The sequence below is a fragment of the Callorhinchus milii genome, unplaced genomic scaffold, assembly GCF_018977255.1.
Source record: "Callorhinchus milii isolate IMCB2004 unplaced genomic scaffold, IMCB_Cmil_1.0 Scaffold10, whole genome shotgun sequence".
NCBI classification, from domain to species: domain Eukaryota; kingdom Metazoa; phylum Chordata; class Chondrichthyes; order Chimaeriformes; family Callorhinchidae; genus Callorhinchus; species Callorhinchus milii.
The window spans coordinates 1,449,656-1,470,543 of record NW_024704751.1 but is presented as its reverse complement, the minus strand read 5'-3'; the positions used below and the strand labels follow the sequence as shown (position 1 = coordinate 1,470,543).

General features: G+C 41.9%; 1 protein-coding gene across 1 annotated transcript in view; it reads left to right on the top strand.

Annotated features, from left to right (window-relative positions):
- Nucleotides 1-10,443, top strand: part of rps6kb1a (ribosomal protein S6 kinase b, polypeptide 1a) — a 34,604-nt gene extending 24,161 nt beyond the window's left edge. Inside the window, exons 10-15 of the mRNA XM_042338636.1 lie at nucleotides 1,109-1,216; nucleotides 3,470-3,532; nucleotides 3,999-4,076; nucleotides 5,455-5,562; nucleotides 6,461-6,573; nucleotides 9,574-10,443. Of these exons, the coding sequence (XP_042194570.1) occupies nucleotides 1,109-1,216; nucleotides 3,470-3,532; nucleotides 3,999-4,076; nucleotides 5,455-5,562; nucleotides 6,461-6,573; nucleotides 9,574-9,817 (714 nt within the window). The 3' untranslated portion in view covers nucleotides 9,818-10,443. The remainder of the gene's footprint in view (nucleotides 1-1,108; nucleotides 1,217-3,469; nucleotides 3,533-3,998; nucleotides 4,077-5,454; nucleotides 5,563-6,460; nucleotides 6,574-9,573) is intronic.
- The last annotated feature ends 10,445 nt before the right edge of the window (nucleotides 10,444-20,888 follow it).

Here is a 20,888-nt window from a genome sequence, read left to right as displayed (position 1 = left end):
CCTCGCTGCAGTGCTGAGAGGTGCCAGTGAAATCACTGATTAGAGAAGATACTGGTGTGTTTTGTCTTTGTTGTGTGTGCAGTATGGCTCATATAGACACAAGCTTGGTCTCATAATCTTCTCGTTCACAGTTGAAGATTACGACATAGAATGTAAAACCCACAACAAAGATTATTAACAGTCATATCCCTACTGTTTAGGATTTAAATCTTGCCTCTCTGAATGCTGTTGTGTACTAAGAATAATAATCTTTGCACTTGATACAGCCCCTTATCATGTCTTCGAGGCGTCTTAAAGCGCTTCACAGAATATACTGTAAAGTGAATTGACTGTATATTTTGTGAGCGAAATGTGGCAGCCAATTGCGCACAGCAGCGTCCCACAAACAGTCGTAAATTGAAGTGACCAATTTATTATTATTTTTTGAAGGAATTGTTACTCCCGGAAAAGCAATCCGCCAATCGACTTCGCAACCGGGTTCCTACTTACTGCTGGGTAAACAGAGATGTGTGGAGTAAGGAAACTTGCCCAACATTTTGCCCTGTCGGGAACTGAACCCAGGTCTCTCGCTTGCGAGGCGAGCGCTCTAGCAAAGGAGTTGGATCTGGTATTTTACTTTTACAACCTTTATGCTGCTGGAATTTAGAACAAATCAGTCATTCTGAGCCCCGTTTTCTGCAGTTAACGTCAACATGACAGTCTCAGTGGAAGTGAAACCACCTCTAAATTGGGCTTCATTCTGTGTGTTAACTGCTGGGGGATTCAGGACTTTCTACCCATAACTTATTGTCTTTCAATGGTAATGCTTTGTTCTGCCCGCATTACTGTTCCATCCAGCACATTCTGGGCAGAGCACTGCGAAACAGTAAAACTTTCTATACAATGAGACAGATAATGGTGTGTGCATTGAAAGGACAGGGAAAGGACTGGAAAAAGAAACAAAAATCAACTTCTAGTTTGGTCAACTTGTCTACTGCACAATCTTTTTCAGTGAAATTTTTCATTGTGCATTCCCCCAGAATACTTGTGCTATTTTTTTAACGCAGCAGTTTTTAGCCGGGTTTTCATTTTTTTCAGGTTTGTGCTGATTTATGCTTTTACTGTTTAGCCGCCATTCACTGGTGAAAACCGGAAGAAAACCATCGATAAGATCCTGAAATGCAAGCTCAATCTGCCGCCCTACCTCACGCAGGAAGCCAGAGACCTCCTTAAAAAGGTATGTTGTTTTTAAATTTTAATATTCAACTTTCATCGCTGCTTACTTGTATTTTTCCCGACAGGGGGCAAAACCTTGGGCAAGTTTCCTTACTCCACATGCCTGATAATAATCCCTCAAGAAAAAAAACCAACAATAATAAATTGGTCACGACTGCTGTGTCTTGCCCACAAATATACAGTTAATTCACTTTACAGTATATTCTGTGAAGCGCTTTGAGACGTCTCGAAGACATGGAAAGAGCTGTATCAGAATGCAAGGATTTTTGCCCTCCAAATGGTACGGACATTGAACTCCCAACTGCGCTCTTTCCTTTCCACCCATTCTCTTTTCGAACCCCTTCAGTCAGGTTTCCGTGCTGCCCATAGCACAGAAACTGCCCTGGTCAAGGTCACCAATGATATCCTGACCATCTGTGACCAGGGCTCCCTCTGCCTCCTCGTCCTCCTCGACCTATCGGCAGCATTCGATACGGTCGACCACGCTATCCTACTCCACCGCTTGTCCTCTCACCTCAACCTTCAAGGCACTGTCCTTGAATGGTTTAGGTCGTACCTCTCTCACCGTCTTCACTTTGTCTCGACGAATGGCTTCTCCTCCACCCCCCGCACTGTCTCATGTGGTGTCCCTCAGGGCTCTGTCCTTGGTCCCCTCCTCTTCACCCTCTATATGCTCCCCCTCGGTGACATCATCCGCAGACATGGAGTTAACTTCCACATGTATGCGGATGACACCCAACTCTACCTTTCCTCCTCTACTCTCAACTCCACGACCACCGATGTCCTGACAGCTGCCTGTCCGACATCGAGTCCTGGACGAGAGACAACTTTCTTCAGCTCAACGTGCGAAAAACCGAGGCCCTCCTGATTGGCTCACGTCAGCGCCTCCGCACCTCAGGCGCTGACACCATCAGCATCCAAGGCTGCACTCTCCACCTCTCAAAGCCAGTCAGGAACCTCGGCGTTTTGTTCGACCCTGAGCTGTCCTTTCTCCCTCACATCCGCACCACAACTGGCACCGCCTTCCATCACCTCCGGAACATCGCCAGACTACGGCATTACCTCACCCCTCACGCTGCTGAAACCCTGGTTCACGCCTTTGTCACCTCAAGGCTGGACTATGGGACCTCTCTCCTCGCGGCCTTCCCGCCACCTCCCTCCACACTGCAGGTCATTCAGAACTCTGCAGCTCGTGTACTGTCCCGCACCAGGCTCGGGACCACATCACTCCCACCCTCGCTCGCCTCCACTGGCTCCCCATCCCCCAGAGGATTGATTTCAAGATCCTCATCCTCACCTACAAGGCCATTCACGGCCTTGCTCCCTCCTACTTCTCCGACCTACTATCCCCCTACCTACCTGCCCGTACCCTCCGTTCCTCTGGCTCCGGTCTGCTCCACGTCCCCCGCCCCAACCGCCCTACCATCGGTGGTCGGGCCTTCAGCCTCTCAGCCCCCAGGCTCTGGAACTCCATCCCCCAGTGCCTTCGCCTTGCTTCCTCCCTTTCCTCCTTCAAGGCCGGTCTCAAAACTTTTCTCTTTGACCGTGCCTTCAGCTCCCCTCTCGACTCTCTTCCCACTCCTCGCTCCCTCCCTTCCCTCCCCTCACCCTGACCATTTCCCCCCGGCTCGGGTCATGACCCAACTGTGCAGCGCCTTGGGACGTCCTCCTGATGTGAAAGGCGCTTTATAAATGGAATCTTGTTGTTGTTGTTGTTGTTGTTGAACATTGGAAACCTTTAGACTTGATGAATTCTAAACAATCAAAAAATAGTTTGCTTTGATCAAAAGGTGCATTCAATGTCACCAAACTTGTCAGGCAGCATCTATGGAAAGTGAGTCAACATTTTGGGTCCATGACCCTTCATCAGAAAATTCACTTTGTGCTTTGAAGAAGTTGCTAGAATTGACCCAGTAACTCTGGGACTCTACCCTGCGTGAAGGGTGCTATATAAATGCAAGTTGTTATTGTAATCACCACGAAAAGCAGGTTCAGTGCAGGTATGACTGACTCCCTTAAGACACAAATATTTTTAACAGGTGACTAAAGCAGGTATTTAAGTAGTAGGATTGATGACCAGCAAAATTATTGATCTCTTCTTGCCAGGCAGGTTGTACAAACAGCTTTATCGTATGATGAGCCAAAGAAAGGAAAGAACTTCTCCACATTGTTTGGGGCTTTTGAAACATCGTTACAGTGTCATGGAGCCTTTTTCTGGATGTCTAACTACACTTCTTGCCTTTTATATTTCTAGCTGCTAAAAAGGAATGCTTCAGCTCGCCTGGGAGCTGGTCCAGGGGATGCCGCAGATGTTCAGGTAAGAATGGAATGGAATGCGCTCTCTCCCCCTGGAGGGACATACCCTGCTTACCTAATTCCGGAAAGTATTAGGTGCATATCGGCAAGAGCCAAAGCTTGGGGGGACCCCAGAGTGTGTGTTGGGGGTACAGCTGGAGTCTAATCAGCTAAAACCACATAGCTAATCATTGATATTGCTGTCCAACAAGGTTTCTTACTGCCAGACTATCGAGACCGCCACAGAGGGCTGATTCGATTCCAACATTTTGTTGCCAAACATGTCACCTTGGAGCCAACTCAGCTCCAAGGAGATTCTGCTGACTCCCCCCTCCCACCCCTCCCACAAAGAGAATAGTCACTGTTGGTGAGTGGAAATAACCTGTGTGGGTTGCAAAGTCAAAGCTGCCTGAGTGGTTATTTATTGTGAGGTTATTATTTACTGTGAAACTGCTCTTATTAATATTTCATTTGTGAATTTAATGTAGGCTCATCCTTTCTTCAGACATACAAATTGGGAGGATCTTCTGGCTCGGAAAGTTGAACCCCCTTTCAAGCCATTTCTCGTAAGTATTGGGAGGAGGCTGGGTTACAGAAACAAAGTGAACTCTTCGAAGTAATATCTAGGTGTAATCTGAGGGTTTACTTGTAGAGATGCCTTTCTATGCCTACTTATAGGAACTGCTCTTTGAGTAGTAATACCAATATTAATAGTAATTCTTAAATAGTAATAACAAGTTTTATTTCTTTGTTCCAGCTCATTTCAAAGAAACTGAATCAAACCCATCACCTAAACTTTTAGAACCAGTTTTTTTTATTTTCAAAGGAAAATTAGAATCGTAGAATCGTACAGCACAAAAAGAGGCCATTCGGCCCATCAAGTCTGTGCCGGCTCTTTGAAAAGAGCAGTGTAATGTCAATCCCACTCCCCAGCCTTTTCCCCATAACCTGCAAACCCGTCCTCCTCAAATACCCTTCCACCTCATTTTTAAAAGTTGTTATTGAATCGGCCTCAACCACCCTTTCGGGCAATGCATTCTAGATTCGAACAACTCGCTGCGTGAAAAAATTTCTTCTCACCTCCCCTCGGCTTCTTTTAGAGACTATTTTAAATCTATGACCTCGAGTCACCGACACACCCACCAGTGGAAACAGTTCTTCCCTCTCTAACCTATCAAATCCCCTCATGATTTTGAAGACTTCTATTAGGTCTCCTCGTAACCTTCTTTGCTCCAATGAGAATAATCCTGGCCTCTCCAGCCTTTCCTCATCATCAAGGTCCCTCATTCCTGGTATCATCCTCGTAAATCCCCTCTGAACCCTTTCCAATGCCTTAACATCCTTCCTATAGTGTGGTGCCCAGAACTGGGCACAGTATTCTAACTGAGGTCTAACCAGTGTTTATATAGGTTAATGATAACCTCCTGACTCTTGTACTCTATGCTCCTATTTATAAAGCCTAATATCCCATATGCCCTTTTTACAGCGTTATCTACCTGTCCTGTCACCTTCAAGGATTCATTTACCTGCACCCCCAGGTCTCTCTGTTCTTTTACCCCCCCTTAAGATTGCATTACCAGCCTATATTGCCTCCCCTCATTCTTTCTACCAAAATGCATTACCTCGCATTTCTCCACATTGAAATTCATCTGCCAATTGAACGGAAAAAAAGTTACGATTATGTATAAATAAAACCGATGTTTCAAAATTAATGCATGGGTAAAGTTTGACGTCTTAGGACGTCCTCCAAACCTGAAAGGCACTTTACAAATGTAATTTGCTGTTATTGTTGACCCCGTGGCAATCTCGTGATATGAAGAAAATTTATGCTTGGGAATGATGAATGGCCTGGCCAACAGGCAAATAGACCTGGAGAAGATCTGAACAATTAGTATTTCAATTCCTAATGAATCCTCCCTGACATTTCGCAATGTTTGTCTTTAGCAATCGGATGATGATGTCAGCCAGTTTGATTCCAAATTTACACGGCAGACTCCTGTCGACAGCCCTGATGACTCAACCCTCAGCGAAAGTGCCAATCAAGTCTTCGTGGTAAGAGAGCATAGGACACACAGTAAAGTTCTGCCCACTTCCAAAGAGTGGTTAAACTCAATAGCTTGCACCATTAAATAAAAATCTAGAGATATTTGTGTGAAATGAGTGCAGCTTAATTTGCTTCTTGTATTAGTTGATACTTCGTTCGCTAATGCCAGATTTCTTTGCTCATTTTTTGATGTATAATCCTGCCTTTTTTTACGAAAGAAAATGTCGGTCACTGGCATTGTTCTCTGGATGTTCTTTTCATTTTCTTTTCTGTCTGATGTGCAAGACTGCGTGGCAATATTTTATTTTTGTTCTAGCATCTCTGCGGGAGATATTTTCGTGTTGGGTTTTCAGTCTTCGTCAACATTTGAGAAAGGGAAATGAAAGTGGTTAGAAGAAGCCCCTTCCTCTTTGATGTGTGGATATCTGCCTTGGGTTAATAATGCTGAGCAGGATTGAGCTGGGGAGGGGGTGAATTTAAGAGTTAAATAAAATAAATCCACACATTGCACTAATGGACCATTTTGATTCACTTTAACCATGTCCATTGTCCTTTTCATTGCCTTTTTTTTAAAGATAACAAAAGTTCTTTAATAAAGCTCTGCTCACTTTCCGTGAAGGATTTAGACACGATGCTCGCTTGTAGTTTTCAACTTACTTTAGTTCCTATTCTAATAATAATCAAATAAATATAGTAATCCTTGCATTTGAAAGAGCGCCTTATCACGTCTTTGAGATGTCTCAGAGCGCTTCACAGAATGTATCGTAAAGTGAATTGGAACATATATTTTGTGGGCGAAACGCAGCAGCCAATTGCGCATGGCAGTGTCCCACAACCAATTGGGGATTGAGTGACCACATGTTTTTACTTACTTAATATTAATCCAGGTCTTCTCTCTGTTTTCAGGGATTCACATATGTGGCTCCTTCAGTTCTGGAGAGCGTAAAGGAGAAGTTCTCGTTTGAGCCAAAAATTCGATCACCTCGCAGGTTTATTGGGAGTCCCAGGACTCCTGTCAGGTACTTGGCTGTTCCTCAATGCGGTCGGTAGCACTGTTAGACGTGTACCGTCCACTTGTACAACAACTGTCCTCTGTTCTGCAGGAGTTTATATTGTAGCCTTGTAACAAGAAGAGTTAACATTTCTCAGTAAATTGACCCCTTTTTGGATAAACTTGTAGGAATGACGAAGCTCACAGAAAAAAACTGTGATACTTGGCAATATTCTCTTCAGTAAAACCCATCAACTACATTTTGTCAACAGTAACATCATAAAACAAGCGCCTGAACTGTTATTCACTTTTATTTGTTATTTTTTGCTTTCCCCCCCAACTTCCCTCTTGACGTATGCTGGGCTACAATTCCATGGGCACCAAAGTGGCAATTTGTCGTATGCAAACTGAGACGGGGAGCGATAACAGGCTATTCAACTGTGAGCTGAGCCAGTTCTATCTTCACTCGCCATCCACACGCACATCTTGTCTGTGGTGGTGGTAGGGGGGGAGGGGGGGTGCTCTAACTAATAAGCAGAAAGGGGAATCTTGGCCAATTATGTTGCCCCCTAGCCCAGAAGTGCAAAACCTAACTGCTACCCCCACGGAGATCAGCTAACTCAGCCACACACCTGGATACCATACTGCTGGCTGCCCTCCGTTTAACAGCTTGGCTGATCTGTCAGAGAGTTACCCGCTAGTGTTCATATCGAGTTTCGTGGCTATTTTAACCTTGTCTGTTTCAGTCCCTACATTCTGGCCCATTTCCTTCAAGCTTATCCACCACATCAATGTAATGTTTGACTAAGAATGGAACTTGGCTACCCTGTTTGTGGTTTGTAAATTCTCGCAATACCCCCGAGAACACGTATTCTAGATCAAAGAGCATTCTGTTTCCAGGACAAAGCTAGTGGCATTCATCCAAATTTACAAATATAATGTATGAGTTTCCAGATGTAATTCTTTACTCGCAGTATGTTAATGAAGTGAGTGTGGGTGGGGTCCCCTTAACAGCCCCAGTTACTTAACAATTTACTGCATGGTTTTCCAGCCTTATAGGAGATAGTTGGTCTGTTTGCTACATGACTCAGTCAATACTAACTTTATTGCCTTGTTTGTTATCTAAATCAGGTCTGAACTGGCCTAAAGCACTAATTTCTTGGTTATACTTGGGACCAATAGAAAATTACAGAAATAATTTCCCCAAATTTGGGGGGAATTTGACAAATTTTGCAGAAGATTCTGGCGGTGGTTAGTTGATGTTATTGGGGGGGTGGGGGGGTGCCTCTCCTGCGCGGGCGCACACACACACGTGGGTGCACGTGCACACACTCGCGTGGGCACATACAGACACACTCACAGACGATCTCAAAAGCGGGGCCTCGAGTTGAGTGAAGCCCATTTCCCACTTACGCAGCACCACGCATGCGTGTCTGGAGCCGCTCCACCTACAGTCGTCGCATCGAGTAAACAGCCGGCGACAGCGCAGAGCCCCGGGTGCTGAGCAAACTTCATTTTTACAGGCTTTTAGTGGAAGGGGGCTTGTTTGTAACGGAGTTTTTGCGGATTCCGTTGTTTAGAATATTTTGGTGGATTCCGTGGAAAAATTGAGACCAACCTTTTCTTTTTGCCCAGGCTATACTCTAAAACAGAACCATTCCTGGGTCTACGTCAATACTCCAGTCCTGGTTATGATGGAGGGAACATTTTTTAAAAATCTTAAAAGTGCCTTAAAATACCTTAAATTCATTTTCAGACATTGCCGTGCAAGTGTACTGGACTGAGCGTGTTCTATTTATACCAAGCACTCCGCCTCAGTCTCCTCCCTTATAATTAAATGTTGTGCTTCGTTGGAAGAAGCCAATTTGTCTTTTGATTAGGTTTACCACAGGGTGTTTGTGTTTTATTACTTGTGACTGCAGAGCCCAAACAAATTTGTGTTAATTGATCTGATTTTAAAATATTGGTGCATGGTGGCCCTGATATTGCTGTAATAAACCCTTCAAAAAAAATTGAGAAAAAAATAATGATTTGGTCACTCACTCAATCCACGACTGTTTGTGGAACAATTGGCTGCCGTGTTTCACCCACAAAAATATATATGTAGTCAATTCACTTTACAGTATATTCTGTGCAGCGCTTGGCGAGGTTTCGAAGACGTGATAAGGCACTCTATCAAATAATGGATTATTATTAATTATTATAAATGTTTCCCTTCATTATAAGTAGACTTTGGATTTGTGCGTAAATTCAGAACAATCCAATATCAGTTTTCTATGTGGATGTCCAAGGTTCTGGGCCTAGAATCTACACCAGGCTTAGGTTTGTGATACCAGACAGATTTGATTCAAAAGCATATTGATTTAGTACAAATTCTTTGAATTTAAAAACACTGGAGCTTGTTTCCTGACTCCTTCCATGTAATTGTCTTCCCTACTAAACCTATACACTGTTTTTGTTTATCCTACACCTCCCCCGAGGTCTTGTGAGCTATACCCCTAGGTATAGTTGGTAGTTGTCAGCTGCTTGATTGTCAGCAGGTTATTTGATTTTTGGGAGAGAGGAAAACATTGCTGGCCATTCTGATCCTGGCCTCACGAGATGCTTAAATGCACTCTCTTGGGAACGATAACAAAGAGAATCTCCAGGTTCTGATCAGGAGCAGGAACCTTGGCTGATCTTATTCTAGCCATTGGTACCATGTCTAGTTTGCCCAAATGTGGAGTCCTGTAGTGTAGTGGCTAGAGCATTCGCCTCGCAAGTGAGAAGACCTGGGTTCCAATCCTGGGCGGGGCAAAACGATGGACAACTTTCCTGACTCCACACGCATCTGTTTAGTAAGTAGGAACCCGGTTGTTAGTTGATAACTCGAGGATGGCTACGAGGATGACTAGGGGAAGCAGACAAATGTATGGACCACAGACCTGCCAGGTATAGATTTTGTTGGGGTCAGCAGATTGATAGTTCACTTGATTGGAAATGACTTTATAAAAAAAACAAACCAATTGGATGCAACTTTCCTTTGCAGCCCAGTGAAGTTCTCTGCTGCAGACTGCTGGGGCCGGGGAGCCAGCATGGAAACACCCAGAGGGCGGCTGTTGTCAGACTACCCGATGGATTTCGGGATGGAACAGATGGACGTGACGGTTAGTGGAGAGGCTTCTGCCCCACTGCCTATCCGACACCCCGTGGGCGTGAGCTCTGTGCCTTTCAAAAAGCAAACTTATCCTGTGCCCCCAAACAGACCTGCACACCTGCGCATGAACCTATGACGACAAGTGAACTTATAAGGAGAAAGCATCAATGCAAGGCAGCGTGTGAGCACTAAGTACGTGTTTTTGGGGGTACCGAGCCTCCCCACCCCCCTTTCAAATTAACCAATGGAAGTTTCAGTCAGGACAATTATGCAATGAAACTTGCGCATCACTGAGGACATTTTGATGAGAAAAGGAAGGTTAAAATAATGGGTGGGGTGATGGACATCACTGATCTTTGTACTGACACTTTGAGACACATGTACAGCTCTGGGCAGGGGTATTAACGTCCCACGCAGCATTTCTTCTTGAAGTTCTGCTCTAGACATTAACGGGAAAAGTCCATGACACTCTGTAGTGGCGTTGAAGAAATCTTGCTGCTTGATGCCCAATGGTGCAGAGTATTATTACCAAAGGTAGAGTTGCATAACTTTGCCTGAATCTCACGAGCAAAGTGTAACTTGTGTTGGCAAAGGGTCTGAAATATTGGGAATGCTTGTACCTGGGATAGGAAAGATTACACATTGTTGCAATATTATCAAAGCCTAAAGTCTCAATACTGTCGTAATATATTGGAGCTCACGTAAATCCAAACGATGGAGCAAAATCATGCATTTAATGAATAAATAAAAATCTGTAAACTACGTGTTGTAATGCGTGCAGTGGTGATCTCACCACCGTATAAACTCTTCAGTGCATAAGTCTCTTTTTAAAAAAAACACACAAATTGCTTTACACGGACATAATGTATGACCGTCTTTTAAAGTTTACCACAGTATTTGCCTTTTTACCCACTGCCACCATACTCTTGAGAGCGGTCCGCACTTGGTCAAATTTAGAGTAACAATGGAAAATGCGGCTACACTTCCACTCACAGACGTTGCTGCACTTTAGAACAGACATTAATTATCGTGCGGGAGCGGGGGTTGCTCTCTTCAATTTGCGTCCTTTTACGTTTCAACCTGTAAACTCTCAGAAGTATGTTAGCATTCTGGTAGTCGCACATCAACCGTGCACAGGACATTACACCAAAAGTTTGTGTCTCTGTTCATAATACTGTGGTCTACAAATGGGAGGAATGGAGGTAAGAAAGTGGAGGTCAAGAATAGATCCATACTCATTCTCACCCTGCCCTGAAACAACTTTAGAAGCATCTGGGATTGGCTTTCAATGCTTCCCGTGGATAAACCATAGGGTGTCATGGTGCTGTGAAACACATGGTGTAGGCCAGTGTCCCAAAGGCACTTCTTCGCAGCTTCTCAAAATATTCTGGCTTTAAGGATAATTTCTCTCATTCTGCTTGCCACCCACTATATATGCTTCCAGGTATGATTGTGTGAAGTGTCGGAGCTGAATTAGCTTTATTTTCGGGGCCAAGGAAGAGAAGGAGTGCTTCCACAAGCTGCATTTTATTTTAAAAAAACAAAACTCATCTCCCTGTTGCTGTTGAAACCATTGGGAATCAAGCCATCAATGTATGGAAAGGTAACCTGGCATGTCTTGGCCTTTTTTAGGTGTACAAAACTAATGCAAGTGATTCAGGGGAGATTAAAAAAAGTAAAAGTGACTGAATTACAGATGATCAGAGGAGAACTATTACTCCCTACATTTAAGGTTATTAATCTTCTGGATATGCAGAAAGCTCTCCTTAACATGATGTAGAGCATGATTTAATAATGAGGGCCTTGGTTCCTCTTTGAAGCCCATGTCATTGCAGTAATGATGGGAGTCGATCATCGAGCAGGGTTTTACACTGGACGTATGAGTCTTGTGTTAAACGCTAATTTAGAAGTGCCATAAGAATCCAGGTGGCCTAAGTCAATCAGCTCAGACGAGCGGAATACAAAACAGCGGTGAGAGAGAGACTGTTGGAGAGAAAAATAATGCAGTGAAAAGAATGGCTTTCCCTGTGGCTTTGGCTGAAGCTGAGCAGCATTGGGGTTTATTTTAAGGCAGTTCATTGCCATGTTTAATAACGCGGTGAAGTGATGTGCATTACTGTGAAAGAAACTAGAGAGTAATTTTTCCCTTCTGTTTTACAGCGTTGCACGGGTTACATACGCAATCGCAGCAAGCGAATGTAGAAAATTCTTAGATGAGTGTTTCTCATGCCACTAATGTATCACCGTAAAATATGAAGTTGATTCAAAATTACACAAGATTGTGGGTTGTATTGTGGTATAAATGGAATATAGTTTCTAAATTCTCACAGAATTTGCTACACAGGTGGTGGGATTTATTTTCTGGCACGGCCTTTTATATTGATCGGTCAATCTTTTTAATAATTTAGAAAAGACTTCATTAGAGAGATTATAACCAAAACTTCAAAAGTTGACACATGCGTCGTACACTGGATTCTATGCCGTGAGACTTAAGTTTTGCTTTTAGCTTTATCGTGTCTTGAGAAAATCCCCCTCTTTGACCATGCTGTTTGTCTGTCGTGACTGAATGAATGAACGCCACTCTTTCAGGAATGTGTAACTTCGTTCACTTGAAAAACCATGTTAATGGCCAGGAATGCCGAGCTTTACCCTGAAAAATAAGCATTAAAAATTACTGTTAGGGTGGCTTGTCTCAACGTGATGTGTCACTTGCTGTAGTCACACTTTTCATTAGACTGACTGGAAGTTCTTTGCCTACAAGGTGGAACTGTTTATTCCCATATAATTTCCTTTTGTTGTAGTCTGTTGGGTTTGAGAAGACAGGTGAGCTAGCCATGAACATGTTGCTGGCAGGGTTATTGAGAGACCAGCCATCAGTGCAACCACTGTGCTTTTTCCTCCTCCCCTGTGATTTCAGAGTGAAACAACCTGATCTTCACTCAGCACCTCCTCGCAATGGCACAGTTATGATCGGAGCAAACGCAGATCCTACTGTTCTGTGGTGATACGTTTAATCAGCTTCCATAAGCACATTACTGTGCCTCTGTACCAGACTTGAGATTTGGATGCCTGCTTCGCAGTCATTGATGGCAGGTGATGTGTTATATGGTAACCTGGGCAGGGAAATTTGAATGAGTGCCTGTATAAACCACAGCTAACCAAATTCAACGGTGACATCCTCTGAATGGCTAAGGCAGCTTGGCTTTCAACTTGAGAGAATAGCTTAAACAGGTTAAAAAGCAAATGAAAGAAAGAAATGTTAAACTAAGACATGAAGTTTACAAGGACATTTCTACCTCCCGCTGTACTACCTTTCTCATCGACTTATAAAATCTCTTTTGTTCTATTTTGGTGCTGAAAGATTTCAATACTCCAAAGGGTTAGCTAACAGAGGTCACCCAAAAGCTGGGCTGAAATGCAGTTCAGGCACCGACCTACCTTTGAGTTTGCCATTACTGTTCGGGTATGATTAAGGGTAAGTTTACCCATTGCTTAAAGAATATCAAATTTCAGACTAATGTTGCTGTGTTGTTGAATAATGATAGTATCTTCACATATTTTCAGAATAAGCAACAAATCAGATCTGTGTCTCGCTCAGCAGTGACTTAATGTATAAAAGAGTTTAAAAAAATACATTTTTATAAATGTCAGAGTGTAAATTGTAAGCAGATTTTGCTTTCTACCCGTTTATACTATTGAATGGGAAAGAAACTGGAAATAGGACTTGCTAACTAGCTAGAGGAGCAAACGTGTCTTAATAAGCATTGCTATTATTGTTAATATTGTGACCAATAATCTTATCACATCTTGTTTCTTGTTTAAATTGAAAAGTTTGTTTTAAATTGTGTGTGGAGTATGACTCCTGATTTTTTTTCTTTTGTGATGTTTTGAATTTGAGAAAGCTGTAGGAATTCCAACTGTAGTGTACGTTCCTGCCCTGTACGCAGCTTGTAACTGTGATTATGAAGAGATGCATGTCTTGCCGTGCCTCGCTACTGTAGCTGACCTGGAGAATAGGTGGGCAAAGGAAGCGAGAATTAACTATCGTAGGGGCTGTGTTGTGTGTGTGTGTGAGTCAGTGTGAGAGTGAGTCTGAGTGTGTGTGTGGGAAGGGGGAAGAAGAATTTTCTTCAGATTTCACTGGATTAAGACACAATATGGCAACTGCTGTTTGTCTATTGCTTCAACGCAATTGTAGACTTGGTCTCAGAAAATAGCAGCTGAATCATGAATGCCCAAAGCCAACACTATTTAAAAAAAAACTAAATTTAATACATTGCAACATGTTTATCACACGCTGCCGGTTGATAGACTTTTTAAAAAATAAAAATACATATGTTTTGCTTGATTCTCCAATCTTTAAGATCTATATATATATATATTATATATATCATATGTATATATGTATCATACGTATATATATATCATATTTATATATGCATATATATGTGTGTGTGTGTGAGACCTACTGTGTGATGGTGTGATATCACTACACATGTCCTCCATTGAAATAGGTTTCCTGTAAATCCCACTTGGATAAATGGTGAGATTTGTCTGGTGTCTCGCTGAAAATCAAGTGGTGCTTAAGTGTTCTACCATTGGGAAAAATAAGAACTTCATTCACACTTTGTGCTCATTGATTACTCGGGAATTATTGAATCAACCACCACCCCCTTCGGAAAACAAAAGTCAAGTCTCCTATAGCAAGTAAAACCTGTATTCCTACAGCGATTGTTTCAGTCGTACTTTTCTATATTGCTAATGCTTCAGTGAATGCCTAGCTCAAACTATGCAAAGCACTTCTCCCCCCCCACACCCCCCCATTTGTTTAAATTTAAAAAGGCCTGAAAGCATTTATGTCGTTATCATGAAGTTTATAAGTTTAGTAGTATAAAAATGTAATGGATTTAATTTCACTTTTTGCCAGGTATATAGAGAGTATGAAAGCTTTTGCCAGTCCGTATTTTAGAATGGTATTTGGACTTTAGTTGCACTGGGTTGAATTGATCAGAAGTATATGATGACAAGTATTTCCTTCTCTTTACCTACCCTACATATAGATTTATTTAGTAGATTTTAAGGGTTATTTTGTACTCTTGTACCTTAAATATGAATTATGGACTTGGGGGATGGGTGGGGGGATGTTTCAGTCAAGTTCTTGATTTTTTTTTAAAAAAAGGAAATATTCTTGACGTGTACACAGTATTTATCGACCACTATATTTTTGCCTGTAAATGTTTGTGAATGCTGCCAATTACATTTATTTGTGTTTGCTATTCGGGTATATATGCCACAGGTCACACTTCATGCAGAAACATTTGTGGTTCTTACAAATTGGCTCAGAATGAGGAGGCTGTCAGCTGTCTGTAGCCAGAAATAAGTTTGAATGCCTGAGCCAGGGTTTAGATTGCTTGTGGAGGCTTACCAGTGCTGTTGCCGGCAGGTTATATCTATTGCTAATGACTGAACAGTTTATCACGGTAAATTTAACCTTATGTTGAAATCTGTTCAGCCCAACAATTAGATGATTTAGGCTGTTTTGCTTGAAAAAAAGAAGGGAACATTTCACTTGATCTAAAAGTTGCAATGAATAGGCATGTGCATTTTTTGTTTGTACTTGGGTGACGGTTTTAGCCTGAGGCGGAGATTAATTATCGTTGCTGTCACAGTATCCCAGCTCTGCACCTATGTTCTTGTCTCCTCATACTTTTTCTCTATTGAAATGAAGTTGCGATGAAACTCACATTGACTCTCACGTCTTGCAACACTGTTGGACAGACAACTGGATGATTTAATGTGGGTTTCACCATGTTATTGCCTCAGTTTGTGTTTTTTATGAGCATATTTAAAGCATATTAAATTAAAGCATATTTTTTCCCCAAAATTTGTAGCAAACGATAGAGGCAATTTCACTGACCCCGATCTTCTACACAATAAGTTCCTTATTTTAGTCGTGTCCGTCAACGGGCTGTAGAGAGGTGCTTCCTGACATGAGGAAAGGGAAATGGGAGCGAGAGGGGAAAATCTGACTGGTATTTCCAATACCCACATCGGAGCACAAACTGGAAACAACTCTCTACAGGACACAGTCTTGTAAAGGAAAAGGGGAGGGGGCAGCACTCATAAAATAATTACAATTCTACAAAACATGATTTTTTGGGGAGGAAAAGAAGCCGGAATCAAATTGTTATTTAGGCTTTTGCCAAACGAGAGCAATATTCTAAAAGATAAAGGCTAGATAAAGATAAACCCTAGATCAATACAGAGGAAATTTTAATCCTCTTCAGCTTTGAGGGTTCTAACATGACAGGATAGTCGGGAATTACAAACATTTGCCATCGGATTCAGTTTATAAATTTTAATAATTATCGGAAAACAAAGTGCATAAAGGTTGGAACTTGCTGACCTTTTACGGATCTGAATTTTTGAAAAACAACAGATACCCAACGCTTAAATCATTATAACATTTCAAAGGAACATTCCCTGAACCAGTCTGCAATTTATCAGTTTCACAATTGTGTTCATCAAGTGCAAAAGGGTATCCTGTCAGCAGACATGCCATTCGGAATACAGTTAGCCTGGGGCAGGTAATGTGATTTGTGCCTTACTACTTGATTTATTGCAGACAGTAAAGGCACATTAGTTTGGTTTACTTGAGGTGAAGAGATTTTTAAAATACTGCACGGGTAAAATATTGTACAGCTCTTAAGGGCTATTTGAGGAAATTAAGCATGGGGGGGGAGAGGTGGTTGTGTCAGAATTTTCTATATATATTTAGAGGAGCCGGTAAAGGAGTTTCAATGCATTAAAATTATGAATCCCAAATAGTGCCGTATAATATGTAATGGTGCTATATATTTTTTTTATTTTCCCGCCCATCATCCTTTCCCTGTAAGTGGCAGTTTATGCTGGAACACAGATCCAAAGATGCCAGTAGTTCATTTAAGGTCTCATTCAAGTGTTCTTGTGCTTTTTATGTGTGTGAGCTCAGTCAGCGAGCATCAATTCTTTTGAACTGGTTTGTATTGCAACCGTTTTGATTGTTGTCCTCGCCTAGTATCCACGTGTAATCGTAGTAACTCATTGGATACTGATCAGGATTTCAAACTATTTTTTCTTCCTCCACCTCTTATCGTAAGACAAATTGTAGCAACCCAACTGAGATCAGGGAAAACCTGGGAGCATCCCAGTCTATATGGCTCAGTACCACACAACCCCATGCAGTTAACCACTCTTAAATCATATCATCTCTTACCCACTCTTTGCATCGATGTATTTAGCAAACTGTCTTAATTTCTTGCTCTTTTCCCTTATTTTGAAAGACAATCGAGAAATTCATGATCATTTATTGCCTGAGTTCTTTTACATTTGAGGAATGGTTTAATGCAATCCTTTGGCAAATCACCCGAGTCCTTCTCATGTTTTTCTTGCTCCAGGTGTACTGATGTATTTAACCCTTTTTATTGTTGGCAAAGTAGCATTGTCAAGTGGCATTGTGCCGTTTCCCAAATTGTAGAGCAATTTCTAACAGTACCCAGAAGTCAGGGGGACATGTTCATATATAATGGGTTCTGTCTCGGCTGCTCATTAATGGAGAGACGTCAGGGGAACCCAGGAGTGGAAAACCTAACAGGAGTGGGAAAACCTGAGCAACGGCTGCTCATTGAATCGTTGTGTATCCAGCTCTTGGCCTCTGTTCTCATTGACGGTGGTGTTTGGCATCAGAGAAAACACAAAATTGTATTTTTGAAATGTGAGAAGCATTTTTCATCGGTGTGTCAAACAAAGTTATGGAACAATACGCTGGGTCTATTGAATACTTCTGGTTGAAACTTTTGCAATTCACTTGTCTTACAAAGATTTCTCCTCCACCCCACCCCTTTCTTTCCTTGAGGGTTCCTATTATCCAATTCAATTTGATTAAACGGTTCCACAAAAATATTTGAGTAAACTAAACTTTACTTTCGTGGAAGTCACAAACTTTGACTGGTTATTGATGCATAAATATTGTAACATGCAGAAAAACCTTGATCATGCCTTCTTTCTTCAGTGTGACAAGTACAGAAGGCAAATTCAATAGTTCACAAACAAAACGGACAGCTGATTTGTACCCTCCATCTACCTTGTGTGGCCACGTATGAAGTTCCTTGTTCTCCCTTGTTCTCCTCCTTCTCTCCCCCGTCTCCCCCCCCCCCCCCCCACCCCGAAAAAACATTGTGATAGTTTCATTGGATTACAAGAGACTTGAATATTTAGCATTCTGCTCTCTGAAAAGCTTGGCTTGAATGTGGAGAATATAGATCACATGGTGCCATGTGTACAAATGTCAGGAATCCCTAAAATTCCCACAATCTTTGACTTCCTTCATATTTTGCTTCCGCTCTGTTTGAATTGTTGTTGACTTGTAGATTTGACAAGTGAGAGAAGCATCTTACTTTGCCACGGCTAGTGGTCGTTGTGGATGGATCATGCACCAGGATGCCAACCTTTTTATTTTAGTAAACTGTCTTTTGTAGAACATTTAAGAAAATGCCAGTTGTTGATCCAGCAGCCATGAACGCACAATGTTCTGTGCACACGTATCTAACATGGTTGTAAATAAGGAACAGACTTCAGTATCATCAAACACCACTGTACAGCCATAGTGAGCATTGACATTTCCTGAATCTGCACCAAGCTCTTCCCCACTCCACCCCCCTCCTTCTCCCCCACCCCCCACCCTGGAAATCTTGACAGTCAAATCTTGGATTTCCAATTAAATTAGTTATTATTGCAACTGGAGATAACTGATATTAAGTAAGAGCAGGTTTATCTGTAGATATATTAGGAGTCCCGTTTGTATTAGTTATAGGGGATAAACTGGGATAAACCTTGCTTTGATGATTTAAGTATCCTCAAAGCCTTCGAGCTTTGAGTTGGTGGCAATGCTAATGAAAGTCAATAACCACTTCATTTTCAGTTACGGGAAGCACTCGCTCTTGCTGCCTTAATTATGTTGGTAAACTGAAACCGCCAATAACATTTCTGCAATTTCCAGTGACCAGTGAGATCTCCGCTCCTCTCTCTACTCACATTACGCACAATGTCCATCCTAAACAATTGGATTGAATAACATTCAGTAACATTGAAATGTATAGTTATTATTATAGTGACAGTCGGGTATCATTTTATCACTAGATTTCTTACGCCCCCCCCAGCCCCCTTCACAAGTCTCTTCTGTCATATAAACCTTGTGTTAAAATTTGGCCCATGTCAGTGTATGAAATATTGAAAGCAGATTGAGAAAATGTGCATTTCTCTGGCAACATGATACAACTGTTAAGAGCATTTGTCTGAAAGGATTTCAAACTGTTGAGTCCCTCTTGAGTACCAGAAAGTGCATTAAAGTATCTTCAGGCAGCATCTATGGAGAGAGGAAAATCAGTTAACGTTTCAGGTCCTTGACCTGAAACGTTAACTGATTTTCCTCTCTCCATAGATGCTGCCTGACCTGCTGCAGTTTCCCAGTGACTTCTGTTTTTATTTCCAGCATCTGCAGTATTTTGCCTTTCATTAATGTATCATTGCTTGTGAAATCAATCATAAAGATCTTGAAATCCATTCAGAATCCATGGCCTAGTTTTCAGGCTGGTATTAAATTCAACTCGGGGGAAAAATTAAAGAGTTTAGGGTGGACTCCCAGATAACTTTAGCGTGTTTGTGTAAACGTAGAACTTGCCAAACCTGCAAAGCAGCAATCCGGGTTGCAGCTCATCAATACTGCTCAATAATAATCACTGACAGGTTCCCGAGTAAGACACGTTATCTTAAAAATCTCCAATTCAGATATTAACCATCTCGAGTCACTTTGGGTTGCTCTAAATCAACCCAGTTGTTTAGACAATCCAAATCTTGTTGCAGTTGCCCTGAAAGAGCACAAGCTGAAAAGTCTAAATAGAATCAAAATAGAATCTGCAAAATATTCAAAGGTCGAATATCCGGTCCCAGATTTTACAGAACTCTTAGAAACCAGCATAATTATATCACCCAGCACTTGGAATATCTGCAGAACTTTGCATCTGATTTGGGGGCGGCTTTTTTTCCCTCTTCTCCTTTCCCCCGATCAGTATTTGCTATGGTGCTTTTACCACTAGAGGATTAGATTGCTGCCACATTAAGTCAATAGAACGACTGTTTAGTTGCCTAAATAGAAATGGTGTGAAGCTGCATATTTTTTTCTTCTTGCTAAATCATATTGTATTCATTCAGTTGTAATACTGAAAATGAAGTTGATTAATGAATTGTACGGCTTTATATACCCATTAAAAGGCAAAGTTGAATGAACGCAAGTCTTGTTTTCTTTCTGTCTTTGCTTACAGAGGAGTATCGCGTGTAGTTACTGGGTAAAGCAAAAAAATTGATGTTGCAATTATACGATCATTTATATCAATTTGACCCTGAATTTATTTTTCACATTTACCTCTTTAACAGTCGGTTGGTTACTCTTCAGATGAATTGGTCATTCATTTCATGGCTGTTTGTGGGAATCTTCAAATAGGCTTCCGCGTCAGGCTCCAATTCAGTCACTACACTTGACTGCAATCGCCTGTGAGGTGCTTTGATATGTTTTGACATATAAAGCCACCTTGTTAAATCCAATGATTGGCATCTAAAAGTAGGCCTCGCTTCAGCTCCAACTAAGGTGCTTTAGAATGGACATGAAATCCAAGCTCTTAGAATGTGATGAGAATTTGCTGAACAGTTGTTTGAGCTATTTCTTGAAAGTGAGAACTAACAGCGAAACTAAGTGGAGATGAGTCCGTATCCAACAGCTGAAGGAGCTGAGATGACAAACACGGACTTTCATAAACACCCTGAGGGTGGAGGAAAGGTCAAAGGAAAGCACTCAGTCCGTACTGAAATCTTCAACCTTGAAAGTTGAAACAGAAACTGGCTGTGAAAAAGCAGAACAGAAGCGTGTGTGTGCTTTAGATCAACGGCAGCACGCCAGGCTTCTGGGCAACTGGCACAATTTCAAAGAATTTGCACAAATTAACCGTCACGTTTGATAACAACACTGATTACATGGCAAAGTCATTTGCTGCGTACAACGCTTTGAGATGTTTCAGTGTGATAAAGTGTTGTATCAAAAGCAGCTATTGAAGTTGGAGTGCGGAGTTCTCGACTGGAACGCCTGATGGCTGAAGAAGAGAAAATGGCAACCAAAA